We start from the raw sequence: 20,182 nt of genomic DNA on the forward strand, positions 1-20,182 counted from the left end.
TGCATATCATAAATTTATAATAATAAACAAAATTAATAAAAAAAATAAAAAAATAAAAACTAAAGGTATTTCTTCTACAGTTCATTATGTAATCAAAGAAAAAGAATATAACATTGATTATTATTTAACGGATAGTATATATCCAAAATGGTCTACAATTGTGCAAACAATTCATGAGCCACACATGGTCCGATGAAAAAACATTTTGTAATGAAACAGGAAACATATAGAAAAGACGTCGAACGTGCATTCAGAGTTCTTCAATCACGTTTTGCCATTGTAGTAGGACCGGTACGGTATTAGAGAAAAGAAGTGTTGCTATAATGATTACATGTATAATTTTGCATAACATGATTATTGAGGATAAACGCGATCTTAGTGCATCTATTGAAATTGAAATGGTTACGCTTTCGTCCGAGATCGAAATGATGATGAAAATACTCGATTTTAAGATTTCATTTCTCGGTACGAAAATATAAGAAATAAAGAAGCTGACATTGAACTTAGTAATACATTAATTGATCATTTGTGGGAGGAGAACACGATTCCAAGAATTGATAAATCATCTATCATATTTGTACGCAGGACTTTTTTAATAATGTTTGTTTTGATGTAATTTTTTTTGTATAGTATAATTTGTGTTTATTTAATAATATTTAATTTGTTTTTTTATGTGTATAAATTATTAATTTATAATTAATTTTATCAAATTTTTCTATAATTAAATGAGAATTTAAGAGTTAATAAGTAAGTGTAAAGTTATGGGGTTTAATTTGTAATGTTAAATAAATAGATGTGTATTATTGAAAAGGTTAAAAAGTGAGTATATATAAAAAGAAATATTTTGAGAATATTATTTTGAATTGGAGAATTAGTTTTTTGGTTAGAAATAAATTTCTATTTGATGTGACATTTATTGAGATGGGTTGAAAATGACATTAATGAAATGAAAATAAATTACTGTTTGATGTGACATTTATTTGGATGAGTTAAAAATAGCCTTAATAAAATGGAGATAAATTACTGTTTGATTTGACATTTATTGGGATGGGTTGGAGATTTCATTAATAAAATGAATTTTTCGGCTTCAAAAAGTTATGACATGATTTCATAGGTGAAGCATAAAAATTCAATTTATGCAGAAGTTAAGGATAGTCTCTCTAGCATGATGAATAAGCTGCTAAGGAAAAAAAACATACAAATTTGTTAGCTGTTATTGGGTTCATTTTAAAATTACTTATCTGTTCTAATCGTATTGATTGACACACAAATTAACAACTGTTTTACAAGATCTAATGACCAAAGTGTTTCCAAACAGTCAATATGTTTAGTGTAAACAAATCAAAGCTTTAAAAAATAAATGTTATTTGCTTCAGCTCAACCTGGCATGGCATTCATGAATGTTACAAAGTACACAAAATTACATCAAACAATAAAGAAAACTGGTTAGAGTACAAAAAATGAGTTAAAAAAAACTTATAGATCAGATAAGGAAAACATAGGAAGCAACAACTGTAGCCCAAAAAGAAATACAATTTCTTCATTCACTAACCAGAAGCTCTAATTTACATTTTGGTTCTAATGATTGCCCATTAAATATCCACATATATATATATTATATATATACTCAAACTGAATTTGATTGTATACTTTAAGGCAAAACCTCAGAATCTCCATAATCCGTTTCAAGTTCAAGTAAAGGTTGTAATCGTCTTTCCACCTCCTTGCTTTGAGAACACATCTCCTCCAAAACCATCGACAAAGCAGACTTGCAGGAGGCCTCGTTTCTGAAAGCGAGAGTCCATCTCCCATCTATCAACGGGCTTGTCTTCATTTTCCCATGACCTGAAGATTTGTCAACAGCATTCGTGTGGAGAAATGTGGAGGGTCGGATCCGAATGTGTAACCACCTTGCATGTTTTTCATCCACTTTCGGCTGAAAAGAAAAATAATAATAAATTGAGACTTTCTTCACAAAATATCAAACACAATGCAATTGAATATTTACTAACATCGCATCCAGCCAAAGGTGCACAAACGCGAATAATCCCACAGCCAGGTTTTACAGGCAATTCTTCTGTAAGAATAAGCCACCCATAAGTTCCAATAGATAATGCTAGAAAGCAAAAATGTCGCTCCTTCCCCCTCTCGAACGAAATTCGACAAGGCACTCCATCAACTGAATACAACATAAGGAAAGTAGCAACATCACAAGGTATTATTACATATCCCAGAAATTGTACATTTAAAATAAAAATTGAAGTTGAAGTTGTAAACACAAAGAGATGAAATTACTTACCAATTTTAATTTCCATCCCAGGTTTTGGTCCAGAAGCATCGAGCTCAGAAATCTTTGCTCGAGATTCTTCTGGAGTTTCAAAAGGCGGGAGGATAGTCGGTTGATCAGGCAGTGGCCTACCAAGGGCAAAAACTTGAAGCTGATGGAGAAGGATGAAAACCTAAAACACAGAAGGAAAAATACCAATATGAATAGACAAATATACTTACCGCAATAAAATCAAACACATGCCACAACACTGGCTATATGATATTGTTTAGTCAGAAATGTTTACTCACTTGAATAAAGCTAATATAATAATTATCAGAACCCTTTTACTATTACCTCTGTGGTAGCTAAAGGATGCCAGATAAAAACTATTGGGCCTATTTGCAATCACATTTTATGATCTAGATCATGATCCAGGAAATCTACATTTGTTATGTTTACCAAAAACTCATTAATGATGTAGAAAATATATTTGAAACATGAACAATAAGATAACCCGAAAGGGATACCTAAAAAATACAAATATTTATCCCCTCTTCTAGCCTAGCGGCAAAAAGAGGTGGATATCCCCAGCCTCCTTGAGAGATCCTGGGTTCAAGTTCTACGCTTGGTTAATGGTGTTTGCAGGCTATGTGCTTAATCCCTTGTGGCCACATTTTTTTTTCCATAAAAAAAAATATATTATAAACATGATCCAGCTAATAATCTTTATACAAAATTAAGTCAATCAAACAATAATGTGGATCATGATTAATATATATCCAAATGAAGCGACAAGTCACTATAGCCTGGTTCCTGATAAAGAAAATAATTTGGATCATTATTCAAAATAATTTTATACAAAACGAAAAGAAAAAAAAAATTATACCAAAAGGGAAAAGGAGAAAAACACTTTCAACTATAACATTGGTGATTTCTAACATGATTTGGGCAGCATATATGTGACAAAAATCAGTTTCTAAATACGCTCAATGATAAAAAGAAAAACAAAACAGCACCATAGATAACTGTGAAAATCTAACTTCAACAAAAAGTTCAAAAGGTTATTGATAAAAATACAGTTCGAGACAACCTTCACCATCTCAAACATTCTTTCACCAGCAGCTATTGATGTCTCAATGGGAATAACTTCTGCAGGTTTTAAAAATATATAATTAATACAAAGCAATTTTTCAGAAGAATTCATCAAAACTGTGTTTATTCAATCTATGAAAAGCAAAATATTCTGACTATAGAACACCACAATACCTTCAGAAACAGGTTTTTTCTTTGGGAATAACAAACGTCTAGGATCTCCCCGCGGGGATGAAGCCTCAATAGCTACAGGTAAAGTTTGAATTGTCAACTCACAGCAACAATGATTTAGCAAATCAATATGCAATCATACCTCGCTTGCACTTTTTCCACTCCTCCATAACTATCGATATAAGCAGATCAGCCCAAACTCCTCTAGTTTCCGCAAGAAAGCGATGAGTACAATTGTTGTAAGAATCCTATTCATACAGAGATAGTATATATGTTATGGGGAATCATTTCTGCAAAAAGAAAAAACTGCACTTTTAATGGAGAGCCATATCCATGTTCCTGCTCTCAACTGTGTTCTTATTTTTGCATGGCTAGCAAAGGAATTTATGATAGGTCTATTTGTTGACACGGTTTATCGTGCAAAAAAAAACTATATTAGTTCTGTTTGCAAAAAATCACAATAATCCATAAAATAATTTGCACAAGATCCAAAAATTAATTTTTGTACGAAAGGAAATAAAAACAATAATTTTGATCATAATTAATAAAATAATTTAGATCATGATCCAAAAAACATTCTTGTACTAAATGTAAAAATATATATCACTTTGATTGTCATCCTTAATCATAGCTAGGGTTTGTCTAGCTTTGATTTCTGACCCTCCCACTTTTGAGATTTTAATGAAATGGTTTTAACCGTTTTCCCCAAAAACAAATATATATATCACTTTAAATTTTAAGTTTTACAATTATCCAATGGGATCCTGACTGAGCAGAGATTGTGACAAAATATTAGTTTCCAAACAGGCTTAACTAAAGTTGCAATACTTTGATGTTTGAAGAGATCAAATAAATCATTGTAATTGCTTGCATATCTTAGTCATAACTTACCTGAAGCAATTTCAAATGGACTTTGTTGAACTCTGCTTCACCACATGGAAGTAACTGACGCAAGAGCCAACCACCATCCCACAAGGTCTCTGCAGATATATTCGACCGGACGAAGACACTGACCAGGGCATCAAGCACCTGAAAAGACAGTTGATCCTGACAATGAATTCTGGGAAGAATAACTGGCTCGTGTTAAAGAGGTATATTTATTTTTTGAATATGGAATTCCGATCAAGAAAGAGCCCAAAATGACCCTAGGTTACACATTAATAATGAACTAACACTCATTGCACCCAAAAAAGGTGTATTCCAGAGAAAGGTTCCACCGGAAAGATACTTTTCACGTTACCTATGGGACAAGTCCCTAACTTGTGATGGAAAAGGGAAATGAAAGAAAATGTATTGAAAATCAAACGAATGATAATAATACTCCAGAGAAAACGAAAGCCAAATATTATGCTAAAAGAGAAATAAACCCTAAGATCCTGAACTAAGGAGGTATATTAATCTTACATTAGTTTATTTGGGCTTAAAATCGATATGCATTCAGTAATAGATTCTTATGTGAAGTTACGATAGTAATTAACTACAATTACCATCCTCTAATTGTTCGTTTCTTCATAACATGCTAAGAAAAGTTTCCATAAGAATATAGAAACAAATGTTGCCAACCTTCATTAGACAAAATATGCAAATGAAGATGTTGTCAACGGATTTAATTTAACATGAGATATTCACAAATGACATCACACCATTTAACTTCCACTTGTTATACTCCACATACATATATATATATATATATATATACGTCCGCCTTTCTCCGCCTGTAACAAAAATTTGGCAAAGCCAACACAACAAAGGGATCGCCCCTTCATTTTATGCTGACCCCGGCCAGGCTGGCTTTTTGGGAAGCCCATTCCCACCGCGCCCACGGCCCAGCTGGCCTGCCAGCGGTAGTGGGAAATTTCCTGTTCCCTGGTAAGAGACTTGGTTGGATGCGGGATCTACTCCCCGAGGAGCGGTACAGACGTAGATGATATCATCACGACCTCTCTTTTCGTACCGCTAGGGATCCTTAACGCCACTTTGCCAACTGGCCTTACCAGTTACAAAAAAGTACTCTAACTAATGGTCTTCTTTAGAGTTTCACGGAGGGTTCTGGTTTCTTAGTCTTAATAGAGAGCTCCCTCAAGACTCTAAAAGCTCTCACCTTTGATTGACGGATTTTATCAATCAATAGCCTATTTCATTCGGGATTCACTAGTGTTAGCATATGTATTCCCTACTATAATGACCCACTTCTACTTAAGGCATTCTCAGTGGGGATCGAACCCGTAACCTTTGTTCTCTTAGACAAAACTTTTTCCACTGAGGTACCCTAGTGGGTTAAAATTGAGAGTATTTTTTTTTATTGTTATAAGATTGTTTCTTAGATTATACTCCAATTTATTTTATGGATCATGATCCTAATCATTATGATTCAAGACTTCTATTTTGGATCACTATCCATATTATTTTATAGATATTGTAATCTTTGAACATGACAAATGTATTGCGATCATAAAATGTGATAACAAACAGGCCCAGAGAAAAACTACCTGAAACCTGTGTGCAAGAGGACACACTTCAACTTCGGAAAGAGAACATGACACGCCATATTGATCCTGGCCCCATAAAAATTGGAAATGAAAAACAGAGCCAAATTAAAATGATTCTTTTGTTAGGTGATTGAAATGCAAAACTTTGATATCTCCAAATAGATGCTAATATGACAATGCAAAAAATATGCATATCCTCATTAAGAGATTATTCATAGTCAATCATTAGTATGATTTAGGAGCATGGCTACTGGTTAGTACAATAAAGATAAAAATAATGGAAACAGTGAAAAATATATACATACATGTAGCCTATGCAAGTAGCCATCAAGATCATTAGTTATGCCATCCTTCATTGAATTACTTTCTCGAGAAAATAGTTGCTCTTCACCTGAACCCTCTCCCACTAATGCTTGCTGCAGCAACCGAACAAAGAGAGCATTACGATTGAGCGAGTTTACGTATTTAATTTGCATGGAGAAGAAAAACTAGATCCAGATAAAAATAAATAAATAAAATATTAAAATAAAATAGAGAATTTTTCATGGAAAAATGGAAAACTATAGCATGTAAGATAAATGACATAATCAGAATCTCATAACATACCAGCAGCAATTTCTTATGTTGTTTTCTTTGCGGAAGAATACCAAGGGAATCTAACATTAGTTCATCTAGTTCTACAAGGAAAAGTAGAAAAAAGAACAAGTTTTATTGTAAGTCCATCTAGTAGTAGGACTAGTAGTATAAGTCCAACTAAAAATCTAATATCACCTTTTGTTTGCAATAGTGTGGCCAGCAAGCTCAAGGAACCAAATACTCGATCATCGTCACCAGAAGTAACATAAGAAAGCAAGGCTTCCCTACACAAGACTAGGATGTCAGTCATACAATATATTCAACTACAAGACAAAGATTTCATAAAGAAGAAATGAAGATATGATCTCAACACATGTTCTAGTGATCAGAAGGTAAGGCAATGGTAAATCCTTTTTCTTTGACCGGGATATTTTCCTGAAGGCGGCTCAACGCCATGACCCTCCCCCAACATCAATCAAGGTGCTTTCACTATAATCAAGATCTCAACCTCTTAAATTCAAGACACTTAACACTTGAACTTCCTTGAGTAGGGGGGAAGGGGGTAGTGACTAAAATTTTACGCTTGCAAACAAAGGTATCTTGCAACAATCAAATAATGTTTGCATGCCTAACTAATGTGTTATGAACCCTAAATTGGGTTTGTAGAATTCAATTAGAAGACATAGAGAATGTGAGGCGGGACTTGGATAAACTTCTTTCAAACTAATCAAGTATTAATGTCATAATGTCATCAAGTGACTGTTACAAAATTTATAGAACTAAATCATAATCCTAATCAAATACTAATACGATAACTTAAAAAGAATAACATAATTATCCTAACCGCTAATAATAATCTACTAATTAATCAATTCAATGTATCCTGGTGGTTGAGTTGTTTAATGAACAACGTTTAAGTTGTGTGTTCAAGACTTAGTATACGCACAGTTTGTATTATTGGCAGTCGTCTTTACAACAATTCAATTAATGCAAACTCTAACCTTTCAACAACAACAAAAATCTACTAATTTATCTAATACTTCTAATTGGTGTGGAAGAAGGTTAATCAACTCATTATGCATTGACTCCCAACACCATAGAAGTGTGACATATCAAACCCACTTAACTTACAAGTATAACAAATAATTTTCCTGCATATGCTTCTGTCCTGCATTTTATTAGTAATTATTACTAGAACTACACATTGATTTGTACTATATTTCCACTCAAAATGTCATTGAATATAGTTGTTCTGAACTCCATTGTCTATCCCCTCGCTCCAAAGTTTTAGATTAACAATTGTAGGGTCCCAAGTCTTATCCACCACAAAAAATATCCATCAGCAAACAATATGCGGGCCTATATTGAAACACATCTTTTTGTTTATGTGCTGAACCCGGATTCTGATGAGAAATTGCCATAAATGTTTTAATCTGTCTCTGACTATGTTTTGTTTCCAAATGTGATCTCATGTGAATGCACATCAAAATGAGAAATATGATTGAAAAAGTGTTTCCAAATGGGACAATCTCATTTAATAAGTTATTCCTTATTCACCCATAACTAATTCAAAGGCCGTTATAAAGAGCAAGATTTTTCCAAAACCGAGCATATAAAAAATTTAATGGCCAGATAAATGAAAGAAAATTGCACCTAAAGTTCATATAGTCAATAGGAAAGGTGCTAGGAAGGAGTTCATAGAGCAATAACTCTTTGAAATTTGAACCATACCTCAAAGTCCACTGTGAACTATTAAAATCCTTCTGTAAACTTTCATCTTTCAATGGAGATTGTGACAAACTAGATACATCTGATACAGAAACCTCGCATATTGCTTGAAGAAGCTCCTGATTATGATCAGCATTATCAATCTTTTGGCCTTCACCAGATTCAGCATTATCGGCAGAAATATGTCCATTAAGTTTGAGCATGGAGCCTGGTGTGCAGGTTTCTTGATGACATAATAGAGCCGCAGCCACAATATTGGCTAAATCTTTGATTTTGACTATGCGTAAAATGCAACAAAGTAAATACAGTGAAGTGACAGAAACAACTTTTTCTTCCTGCAAAACATTGTGGTATAAGAGATCAGGTGCAAAGAACCAAATGGAAAAAACACAAGTAGAGTAAGCAATGATGAATACTCTAACTGCTTCCTTCCCAATTGAAGGCAGGAGCATTGGGAAAATCAGATGTTTCAAGATGGCGTCTGTTATTAACCTCCCAACATCAGGAATCCCAGCAGAAATAACGTCACTAATATAGTATAGATTGTCTTCAATTTCATCTGCTGCAGAAAGAATAGCTGATGTTGACTCTAAGCTATTATTCCTGGCTCATATGATATAACTGATCAGAACTTAAGTATGAATTATTCAATCATATAATGAAAATGGAGTGTAAATTCTTACTTTACAGCATCCAAAACCAGTCTAATTAAAGTTTGGCACTGCTCCTGTAAATATTTCACCAAGCTAAGGAAATAATCATCATGAGGAGGACTAGCCACATACTTATTGACAGATTCATCTCCAACTGAAAAAGAAAAATAATGAAACGAATTTTATTTCATATAGCATATTTGGAAACTAGTATTGTCACAATATGTGGACACTCATGACTCAGTAGTAGAGGACAGTAACTCATGTCCTCATGGTCATGAGTTTGAATCTTCATACCCGGACCATTTACAAAAAAAAGTATTGCCACAATCACGATCATATTCGTAATCGCAAAGTTCAAATTGAGAGTGACTTTTTCATTTGGTATTAGAATTTTTTTTTATCATTGTCAAATTATTTTTTAAATCATAATCCAGATTATAATGTAACTTTTGTTGCTTCATTTGGTATAGAAATTATCTTCTTTATCATGATCCAAATTATACTATTTTCTATTTCATTTGGTATAGATATTTTATTCTCGAGTATGATCAACATGAAAAAGACCATTTATCATCTTATGAGGAAAGAGCAAGCTAATACATGATGAAAATATGATGAAAATATGAAACCACACCCACCATGATAGACGTTAAGTGTCAATGCACGAACTGCAGTTCGAACCATACTCTCTTCATGGAAGGCAAACCGTATGCCCTCAACATACAAAGGGAAAGATACAATTTCCTCCTGAGGAAAAGCAAAGGAAGCATCTTGAAACTAGTCAACAGATCATGCTAATAACAAAATTAAATAGCACCGAGATTGTGATTTTTTGATTCATTTAGTATAAAGATTATTTTCTAGATCGTTGTGATTTTTGGAAAGCATAATATTGTAGATTTTCCGGATATGATCCGGATGTTATCACATTTAGGCTCATTTTATGTAAGATTTGGTAGCAATTTTCAGTTTCCCTAATTTATCAAAATCTCATGTTCAATATAGCCAACATAGTATACATAAAGGGAACACATACTATTCATAGAAAATACTAGATAGTTTATGCTTTTTTTACAGAGGTGTTGAACCAAGCCGAGATTAAGAAGCCTCAAGGTAGTAGAACTCGTTTTATTTCGACTCAGATCACTTTGTATAGAAATTTCATGTTTCAGGAAGCACAATGAAATCATTAAGAAGAACCAACACTTCCAGATTATTAATCAAGAAAATGTAGAGATGTTCAACATACTACTCCAACATTCTTCAAACAATGATATACAACTAATCATAAACCAGTCAAACATCAATCATTAACTTAAAACTGTCAAAGTTATTCTCTACTAAACTAATAATTCCACATTCCACATCTTATCTTAATTCTATTGTGAAAAACAGTTTCCAAATTTCTAGTTTTCATAAACCAAAATCATAAGAGAATTTACATTGGATTAACCATCATTAGTGATCAATAAAAAACAATATTAAGCATCAATGAAGGAACACAACGGTCAATGAGAGGATTAAGCTTACATCCTGAGTTTTGATAAGCAGGGATATAGTGTTCTTGTTCAGCTTTCCACTAATTGCCCTTCAGATGATACAAAAACGCAGTGGATAATGTTGAACCAATAGAGATGCCAAAAAAAGGACTTGTAAACAAAAAAGGTAGATAAATTGAAGCAAGCGAAAGAGATCTGAACGTAACAAAGGATATTAAACAAACCTTAAAAAGGAAATGTAGTAAGACAGCAGTTCTTCATTGTGAAAGTCAAAAGAATAAGTAATCAAAAAACTAATATGCTCATTGCTGAACATGTAATCTGCATTAGATGTCAGGAAAAGGAAAATGTTACTGGGAAAAAATTGAGAATAAAGCTTAGAGCGTAGGATGCTTGTATTTTATTTTTATTATATAATCTTACATATAGCATGTTCATTTTTAAGGTTTTGGATCATAATGCTCATAGTCTGCAACAACTGAATCGAAATAGTTATTGTTTTGCTGATTTTCAATATACGTACAAACTCCCCCATGACCTGATTCTCCATAAAGTACCTGAGGAGAGAACGGACTAAGAACAATCTTTAATAAAAACATGTATAGATGTTCAGGAGGGACTGACAAACTCACTCAAAAAAGGCCAAGTTATGCTGGTCTCCATAAGTTATCAATTCTGCTATAGACCTAAGAGCCTCAATAACAAAATCCTGTGCACCAGGGAAATATAATTCGGAATCAGATGTGATGTTGAGACAATTTGAAAACTATAATTTGTCTCAATCTCAATTTAATATAGATCATCCCAATAGGAAATCGCCAAAGTGAATTGAAAGTATTTTTTGTTTGGTATAATATTATTTTCTGCATGATGATCCATATATTTTTTAGATAATATCAGATTATAGTGAAATTTTTTGTTTCTTTGCTACAAAATCAATATTGAAATTATTTTCTAGATCATAATCTAGATTATTTTCTAGATGACTGTAGTTGTACGAAAAACATAACAAAATGTAGATTTTTCTTGATAAATAGGATAGTTGTTTCCCTCTTCTTTCTGAGATCGGGGGAAGGGAGGAGCCTAAATGATAGCTTAAGAACACTTCTTTTTTCTGATTATTTGAAACAATAAACAAGCTCCATTACCTTGTTGGCGTCGTTAACATCTTGAACCTTTGTCAGTTGATCAGTTAGATATCTGCATAACACACCCAACAATCGGAAGTATAACTATCTAAAAGTCATATTATTATTTTCAATACCAAACATTCCACAAACCATGCTTATTAATTATTTCTATTTGCACTAGCCTTTTTACTATAGTTTTTCCGAAGGAGGCTAGCATTTTATCCAACTTTCATGACCACCCACTTCAATCAAAGTGTTTTCAATTGGAATCTGATGATCATCTATTTAGTTCAAGACTCTTAAGACATCAGCTACCCTGGGTGGGTAATACCATGGTTATTATTTTCAGTACACTACATTCCAAAACCATATACAGTTTCAAGTTATCATCAATATGCTTCTGCAGCATAAGCTTGAAACCAGACTGAACAGTAACGCTGGAGCCTGAACTCAATATCACAAACTAGAGAAAAACAAAATACTAAAATAATAATCTTGAACTAAAACATAGGTACTGATTAGAAACGGCAGATGAAATCCTCTGACACCTATGGAGTTTAACCTAGTATTTTATTGAGGAGCCACTGATAAATTCTCATTCAAGTTTAGTAGCCTAAGCATGACGTAGCACCTCCCTTCACTACAAACTTCTCAATGAAGCTTATTCTCCCAACGCATAAATATAGAGATTTCCATTGACAAGCCAAAGTCCAGCTGAATAGAAATATATATTATCTTCAGCCTTTTGATTCCAGCAAATCCGTTACTTAAGCAACAAGTTTCAATTCCAAGTATAAGGAGAAATCCTCCAATTCAGCCAAATTAAGTCCAACAGTTAACAGAAATATGAAACTCGAAAGTTTCAAGAGTCGAGGAAAGCAAATGAGAGAGAGAGAGAGAGAGAGAACCTGAGTTCATCAAGAGAGAATCGTTCTCTGGATCTCCAGAAGGAATACCACATATTGAATTATCAGAAATTCTCAGCGTTCAACGGCATTCTCAATTAACCAACTTTGACAAAGACTTTATACTTGTCCAACGATATCAGGTAAGGCGATAATGAAAAGGGGTTTTAAAGTTCAGCTCATCAACAACTTGCAAGAAGAATTAGGGATCCTCCTTGCCGATGAACAGTCTGGGCAAGCAATCGGTGATACCCAATCGAGTCTCCGATTCAAAGGAAGTGGAGCAGAACTAGGCTTCAAAAACAGTGAATTTCGTCGCCTGAAAGACGATGAATTGACGATTAGAGAAGGAAGGGATGATCAAGCGAGGAGCGGGATACATAAATAAATAGTGGGGATGATTAAACTTTGACCGGACAGGATTAGAATTTAGGTTTGAGTGTTGTTAGTATTAATCAATGGAGGAATGCGGCAGAAGAAGAAGAAGGCCTAAAAGCTTCGATGGAAATTTTAAGGACCTGGCAAGTGCGTCTGTCAGGCAAACCGAACAAATCCTCTAGTTCCAAAGATCAAATTTGTTCTTTTATAAAATTACTCAAAACATTAAATAATTTTCTATTAAATGTTTCAAAAAGAGAAATTATTTGAGAATTTACCCATTACAGAATTTAGTAAAAAATAATAATATTATATATAACTCATTTTCGAAAATTTGGAAGAATTTTTTATAGATAATAATTGGAAAATGAAATTTGGGTGACTTATTAATTCTTTACCTTAAAAAATAATTTTTCTTTCTTTTCTCCTTCTGTTACTTTTTCTTTTTCAAATCAATTAATGTGATTTATTGTTCTCTTTCTCAAATTCTTTTTTTCTATCATTATTCTTTTCAAACAATTTAAAGAATTTTCCTGATGTATATAAATATATTTATTAATAGAATCATTATAATCCATTCATTTATTTAATTTTTTTAAATGGCAAATCAAATTCAATTATTTTATTTTTTTAAGATTTTTATTTTAAATAATTAATTCAAAATAATATAAATAAGAACCGATTTAAATTAAATCACAAAATATTATAAAAATATTTGAGAGAAAAACAATTAGAATGTTCACATATTTAAAAAAAAGAAATGAAAAAAAAAATAACAAACTTTAACTACGAGGTGTTTGTAAAGATCAATTAGTTCTCCGACCACATCATCTTATTTACCCAATTAAATCTAATTGATTATCATAATAATATAAATATATATTAAACGCGTCGGACGACGACGTTCACTAAAAATTGTATGACTCATTTAAAGTTAAACGTTTCACCATAATATAGATAAGTACTACACCATACATCATTTCAAAAATTGATCGAATTAATATCACAAACTAAAAATCAACCTTGTCCATAAAAATACTTCCACATTGTCACTCTAAATATCACATCTTACTACTCGGTTAATATGTCTCGTGAACAAGTCATACCAATAATACACATACTTACATCTAATCATAATAGCCAACAAAGAGGCAATCTATGAGAAATATTTGTTACACCATTTCAATAAAATAGTTTTGTTAAACGAAGTCAAATCACTTATACCTATGGCCTTTCAATCCTTAAACTTCTTCAGTTTATTCTAGCTAACCAAATGATGGAACAAAAAAAAACCTTACATATAATTATTTTATCTTAAAATCCACACTTTTAAGTATAAGAGATAGATACATCATATAAGTGAGCATAATTGCTAAAGCACTTTTGTTGATAACCAAATATCCCTCTTTCAAAATCATCTTGCCCTTCCAGATTAATAACATTCTTTCTTCCATTTTGACAATAGTCAAATTTAAAAAAGCTTTTGAGTGGGCTTTAGCACCCAAAAACATCCCAATATAAGTTGATGGAAATGACCCCACAATGAAGCTGTTAGATAAAATTAGACCGGTTAATAGAAACTTAACACAAATAAACTTCCTATGCAGTCTAACCAACAGTTACCATATTGAGTAAAAGACAAACCTAGCCGGTTTGTTCTACATACTGGAAGAACATACCACTAGGTCTGAAAAGTTGACCGCCAGGTCTGAATCACTGAACCTCTGCTCAGCCATCAACCTAAGAGATATGCTTTACACTATGGTAGTGTTAGGATCTAGGTCGCCGCTGGTGGACCGGGGGTTGGACCGGTTAGCGGTTCTCACTCGTAGGGTGGTGATTAATCCGGTTAGAGATTAACACCGGGGTTTCAATACTACACAACCTGTCACAAACCCTTGAACTAGGTTCAAGCGCGGAAGAGGTTTGCTTTCAGGTTGAAGCGGCACGCTTGTGTGATAGGCACGGTCGGTTTCGGATGATGGAGATTTGGAGATGGTGGGTCGGTTTCGGTAATCTGGATATTCGGTATGGTTAGTGTAAAGTCGGTTTGGAGCGGTATGGTTAAGTTAGTCGGTTATATGATGAAGCCGGCAGAAAGTAAATAACACAACAGATTTTATGGATGTTCGGAGATAAAACTCCTACGTCACCCCTTCCTCTCGAAACCGCGAGAAGGATATTCACTAAGGAATACAAGTACAAGCCGATCGAGACTTATTTCCTGCTCGATAACACACTTACAATTTACACCGAAATTGTAGCACACACTTTAACTTTCAACACTTAGGCTTTCTAGAACAGCACACTTTATCACTTGTAGTAAATGCTCTCAATATCACAATTGTCTCTTAATGTCTTAAGTCTCTCGTTGTCCCACATTTACTCTTCTGCAACTGCCTCCTTTTATAGGTGAAATATGCCAACGGTCATATTTCACTGCCTTGAATCTGATTGGCTGATCAGAGGTGCAGTGATTCAGTGTCTCAGAGGTTCAGGCCTGCGGTCGTCTCCTCAGACCTGATGGTCAATCTCAGACCTGGCATTATGTCTCAGACCTGGCGGTCTGTTCATTCGGTGTGTAAGACAAACCTGCCGGGTTTGTCTTTTACTTGATATAGGCACTGTCTGTTTGGACAGTTGTCTGTACTTTGAAGATTTCCTTTCTGGCTTATCCCGAAGTAGAAGGATCCGGTAGTACTGTTTTCTGCAGCCTACAGTCTTTCCTCAGACTTGCATGGATATGGAAGAATTCAGTCTGTTCCTTTGGTATCATTCTCAACAGATACCCAAAATGTCTTCTTGTACTGGTCGGTCATTTGACTTGGCCGAATGTCTTTGGTAGTGATGTAACCGGACTTCTTCCGGTTATTCTTGTCTTGTGGATGATCGGCTGTTTGATGGTTCCGGTTTTGAGCTTTGGCCGATCCTTCCTTTGTGCGGTCACGTTCCGAATACTCTTGATCGGTTTGGTAGCTTGACCGGTTAGGTTTCTTTAGTTGGTTCTCTTGTTCATCCGGTCCGGTTCCTTGTTCCTGCATGGGAAGTTTGTTTAAGTTAGGTTTATTTGAACCGGTCTGAATTTATCTAACAATTTCTCCCTTTTTGATTATTTTATTTAAAATTATCAAAATCATGTAAGTTTGCAACCGTAGGCCGGTTGTTTTGTTTGTCCGGTTTTTGAAAAAGACTTAGAGAATTTTCGAAAAATTTTGAGAGAAAAGTTTTGGAAGAGTTTTTATCTTTTATCTAACAATTTCTCCCTTTTTGATTATTTTATTTAAAATTATCAAAACTAAGTAGAAATGCAAAATAAGGCCGGATTCAAAAATAACTTTATATATTTATATATAGATGACCGGAAAAGACAAAATATATAGAAATACTAAGGCCAATAAGAAAAAGAAGGATAGTCCCTATTCAGAGTCCGTGAAGTCATAGGCGCTCTTCTTTTTCTTCGGTTGCTGTTGCCCGGTCTGTTCGGAAGATCGTCGCCTATTAGATCGGGACCGCAGTTGTTCTTCGACTTCATCCTCGACTTGGTCGGCCTGCTGCGATGTACCCGTAATGACCGGTTTAAAGACCTTTTGGAGCATCTCGGTTATCCGAACTTTCTTAGGGGCCTCCCTCTTTCTCTTTTTCGGTGCTGAAACGGAGGCGGCTGCCTTCTTCTTCTCGTTTTCCTTTGCATAGCCTTTCAGCCTCCGTGCTTCCCTTTCGAACCGTGCGGCATCCTCCGCAGCTTGAGAGGCTACTTTCTCAGCAAACCCTGGGAATATGGCCCCAGCCTTTTTAATTCGTGCGGCTTCTACTTCCGCTTCGGTCGGCTGAGTTGGGCGCGGTGCCTCTTTATCTTTGCTAACTTCGGCATCCAGCGCATCCTGGACCCTTTTAGCCACTTGAGCATCAACCTCTATAGCCGCGGCGTCCGCGTTCTCCTTAGCCTTTAGAATTTCGGCCATCTGTTCGGTAAGTGCCTTTACTTCGGCCACGAGATTCTCGTTTGTCTTTTCGAGTTCTGAGACCCGGTTAATTGTCGTGTCGACCCGTTCGAAGTCTTTCTTTAAGTCGGAGGTCACAACCTCCAGAGTTGCGGTTCGCTGAGCCCATTTGTCGCGCTCACCGGCCTCTTCCCACAGTCCGGTGCCGAGTTCTGAGAGACGTGCTTGATGTTGATCCAGAAGCAGCTTTGTCACGTCGGTGAACTTCAGGGCCGAATCAATTATGCTGTTGCATCTATCCTTGAATGGTTGAAGCTTGGACACGTCGTGTTCTTGTACGCGGTCATCGATCCGTTCCGATATGGATGCGTCAAACTTTTGAAGTCGGTCCTCAACCCATTCTTTAGCAGCCCATTCTTTAGGAGGGTCTGAAACGGTGACTTCCGGTGGTGGGGGAGGCGAGTGCTCGGTGGGATCTGGATCGGCTCTCTCACTGGAATTTATTGGTGCCGCATCCTCCCTTGGAAGTTCTAATTGTGCCGCATCCTCCAAGATCGGTACCTCAACCTCCAAGATCGGTACCTCAACCTCCAAGATCGGTACCTCTAATATCGGTACCTCAACCTCCCTTGGAGGTGTTGGACAGTTAACTGGAAATTTTTCGATTACCGGAGCAGTATAGACCGGTACTTGCTTTCGGTTGCATATCGCTTCCAGCCGCTCGATTTCTTGAAGTATTTCCATTTTGCCTTTTGCAAGCCTTGTTAACACCTGCGGCGCTACGGTGTCCACCGATCCCGTCTCGATGTACTCTTCCTTAATTTTCCGGATGCGCTTTCTTAGTTTCCGAAGTTGGATCCTCGGTATCAGGAGACAGGTTCGGCTTTGTACCTCTTGAATTGTGTTGGATTTTGTGAGGCGCAACATCAGGTCCTCTACTTCCTCCAATCTGTCGATGCATTCCTTTTGCGTGAAGCCCGGTAGGATTTCTTTATATGTTGTACTGAACCGGTGCTCATGCCACTCCAAGTATAGCTCTACAACGTCCTCGCCTCGCTTGTCAATGCCCTGAAAGATTTTCTGGGCTAACCTATCGGCTTCTGCCTCTTCGGCCTCCTCCTTCTCCGTGTTGTAGCCTTCATCATTGACTTCTATATCAACCCCTTCTTCACCCTCGGTGGTCTCAGGATTGGTGTTTGGTTCGGCATCGTTTGGACTCCGAACCGAATGATCGTCGTCATTGACCGTTCTATCATCGGTCCTCTCCGTGTCGGTTTCCCCAGAGGCCCACTCCTCATCTTCTGTTTGTTGTGGTGGATCTTGGAAGGTTATCTTTTCTTTGCCTTTTCCTCCGGTCTTTGCTTTGGCCGGGGCATCTTTCTTTGCGGCTGTCTTCTCTCGGCCACCTGTGGAACTGGAGGCCGGCTGCGTTCTTTTAAGGAATTGCCTCGATCTGATGAGGCACCGTTTTGCTACCGCAACACCGGGACCGATGTTGAGATTCAAGTGAAGGAAGATCTTACCGAGGGGCACGGCGTATCCCCACGACCGGGTTGAGTCCGGTTTCACCATGTCCATGAGGTTGCTGAACACTGATCTTGCCTAGTTGACCTCTTTACCCTCCAACAGACCGATTAGCATCTTGATTTTGTCCCTTGTGAGATTGTTGAGGTTTCCTCCCCTTGCTAGGATCGCCCTTGTGAAAATGTCACATATCGGGATATACTCCGGCTTTAGCATTTGCTTGCTCCCGGATGTTTTGACCGGCGCAGTGGTTGCCGATAGAATGTAGCAGGCCGAGTCAAAGGTGTTCTGGTCTATTTCTGCCGTTGCGTCCTGGCCGGAAGTTGGAAGACGCAGGCTTTCGGCCACTAATGTTTCGGTGAGCTCGATTTGGGAACCGCAAACCGTCGCGATGATCTTGTCGTAGGCGATGGTTGCGGTGTTGAAGAATTCTTCGACCGCATCTTTGTATATAATATGGGGACCGTCGAGGAAATAACCCAGACCGATTTTAACTAGCCGGTCAATAACTTCCTTTGCCTCGGTCGTGCCATTCAGCCGGATTTCCTCGAAATCCACCTGAGAGTAGAGTTTGAACAATGCCGAATCACGACCCATGTTAAGGAGTTTGAGAATGAGAGAAAACCGCTTCAAAGAGTTTAGAAAGCTTAGAAAGAGAAAGTGAATTCGCGTGAGAATGAAAGAAAATGACCGAATGTCCCTTTTATAGACGCGGTTTGGAAGCCCAACCGTCCCATCATTAATGGGCGGGAATTTTCCCTCCAAAATGAAAAGACGCCAAACTGTGGGCGGTAAAGCGAAAACTGGGGCGGCAATTTTGGGCGGGAGATTTCCCTCCAAAATCCTTTGCTTATGTCATGGGTGACGCATTCTTTTCTTTGAAGCCGAATGATTTAGCGGTTTCTAAATCTAACCAGACATTTTGATTGATCAGAGTGTTAACAGTTTTAAGCAGATTTTATAAGACCAGATAAGAACGCGGTTATAGGTTGAAGATGTGAACCGGTTACTTAGATAAATGTTCAAAGAATTAAGAAGACACGGTCATTTAAACTGAAATGATAATGGAATTCAAGAAATAGCAGATGAAGAAAACCGATTATAAAATTCGGTACAAAAATAGGCATACAGAAACAATGTGAAGTATAGCCTATTCAAAAGACATTCTCCAGAGTCGTTCTCTTGCCGAATCACTGTTGAGGATGTTTGAAGAGGAAGCCGGTGTGCCCGGTCCGAACTCTGGTCGGTACCCAAGAATCAGCTTGCTGATATGCGGTGCATACCCGAGACCTTTCTTGGTCAGCACCATATTCTTTAAGTTTTCTCATATGACCGATGACCAGTTGATGGCCGATTTACAAAGAATGTTGGTCATGAGGTTGTAGGTATTCTTGGAATACCGTTGATTAGGTGACTGACACAGAATTGACCGGGTCACGATTTCGAGCAGTAGCTGACCGTGACTATCAAGTTGGGTTTTTGGCCCAAAGTGTTCCACTGGAGAGGGGGTGGCCGACATGTATTGTGCGGTTTCAGATCCCGCACGGTCCTGAATAGTCGGAAAGTCAGAGAAACCTTTAGTGGGTAGACCGAATAGTGAGGCAAATTCAACCTCGTCGATCCAGAACGTGTGGTCTCTGACAGTAGAGACGATGTACTTCTCCCTGATGCAGGCGCTTCGAAAGAAGGCCTTAACATCATCTATAAGAATGAGACCGGCCTCTTCAAGGAACGGTTGAAGACCGGTTTCAGCAAGGGAGTCATACATGAATTTCTGCTTAGTAGTGCAATCCCTTATGTCCGTGCAAGAGTCGAAATCGATGC

At 36.5% G+C, this 20,182-nt stretch overlaps 1 protein-coding gene across 1 annotated transcript; it reads right to left on the minus strand.

Moving 5' to 3' along the window:
• Positions 1–1,461: 1,461 nt before the first annotated feature.
• LOC124914021 (protein TRANSPARENT TESTA 9-like) lies at positions 1,462–13,026 on the minus strand. The gene is made up of 21 exons (XM_047454477.1): positions 12,519–13,026; positions 11,629–11,680; positions 11,113–11,189; positions 10,904–11,037; positions 10,705–10,801; positions 10,512–10,569; positions 9,620–9,728; positions 9,009–9,132; positions 8,742–8,928; positions 8,329–8,660; positions 6,793–6,881; positions 6,628–6,698; positions 6,327–6,437; positions 6,022–6,087; positions 4,424–4,561; positions 3,675–3,780; positions 3,536–3,607; positions 3,360–3,418; positions 2,300–2,459; positions 2,013–2,179; positions 1,462–1,936 (listed from the first exon to the last, which is right to left on the minus strand). The coding sequence occupies exons 1-21, from the start codon at positions 12,569–12,571 to the stop codon at positions 1,652–1,654; spliced, it is 2,547 nt and encodes an 848-aa protein (XP_047310433.1). The 5' UTR covers positions 12,572–13,026; the 3' UTR covers positions 1,462–1,651.
• Between the last annotated feature and the right edge of the window lie 7,156 nt (positions 13,027–20,182).

This window comes from Impatiens glandulifera, chromosome 9 (genome assembly GCF_907164915.1).
Source record: "Impatiens glandulifera chromosome 9, dImpGla2.1, whole genome shotgun sequence".
NCBI classification, from domain to species: domain Eukaryota; kingdom Viridiplantae; phylum Streptophyta; class Magnoliopsida; order Ericales; family Balsaminaceae; genus Impatiens; species Impatiens glandulifera.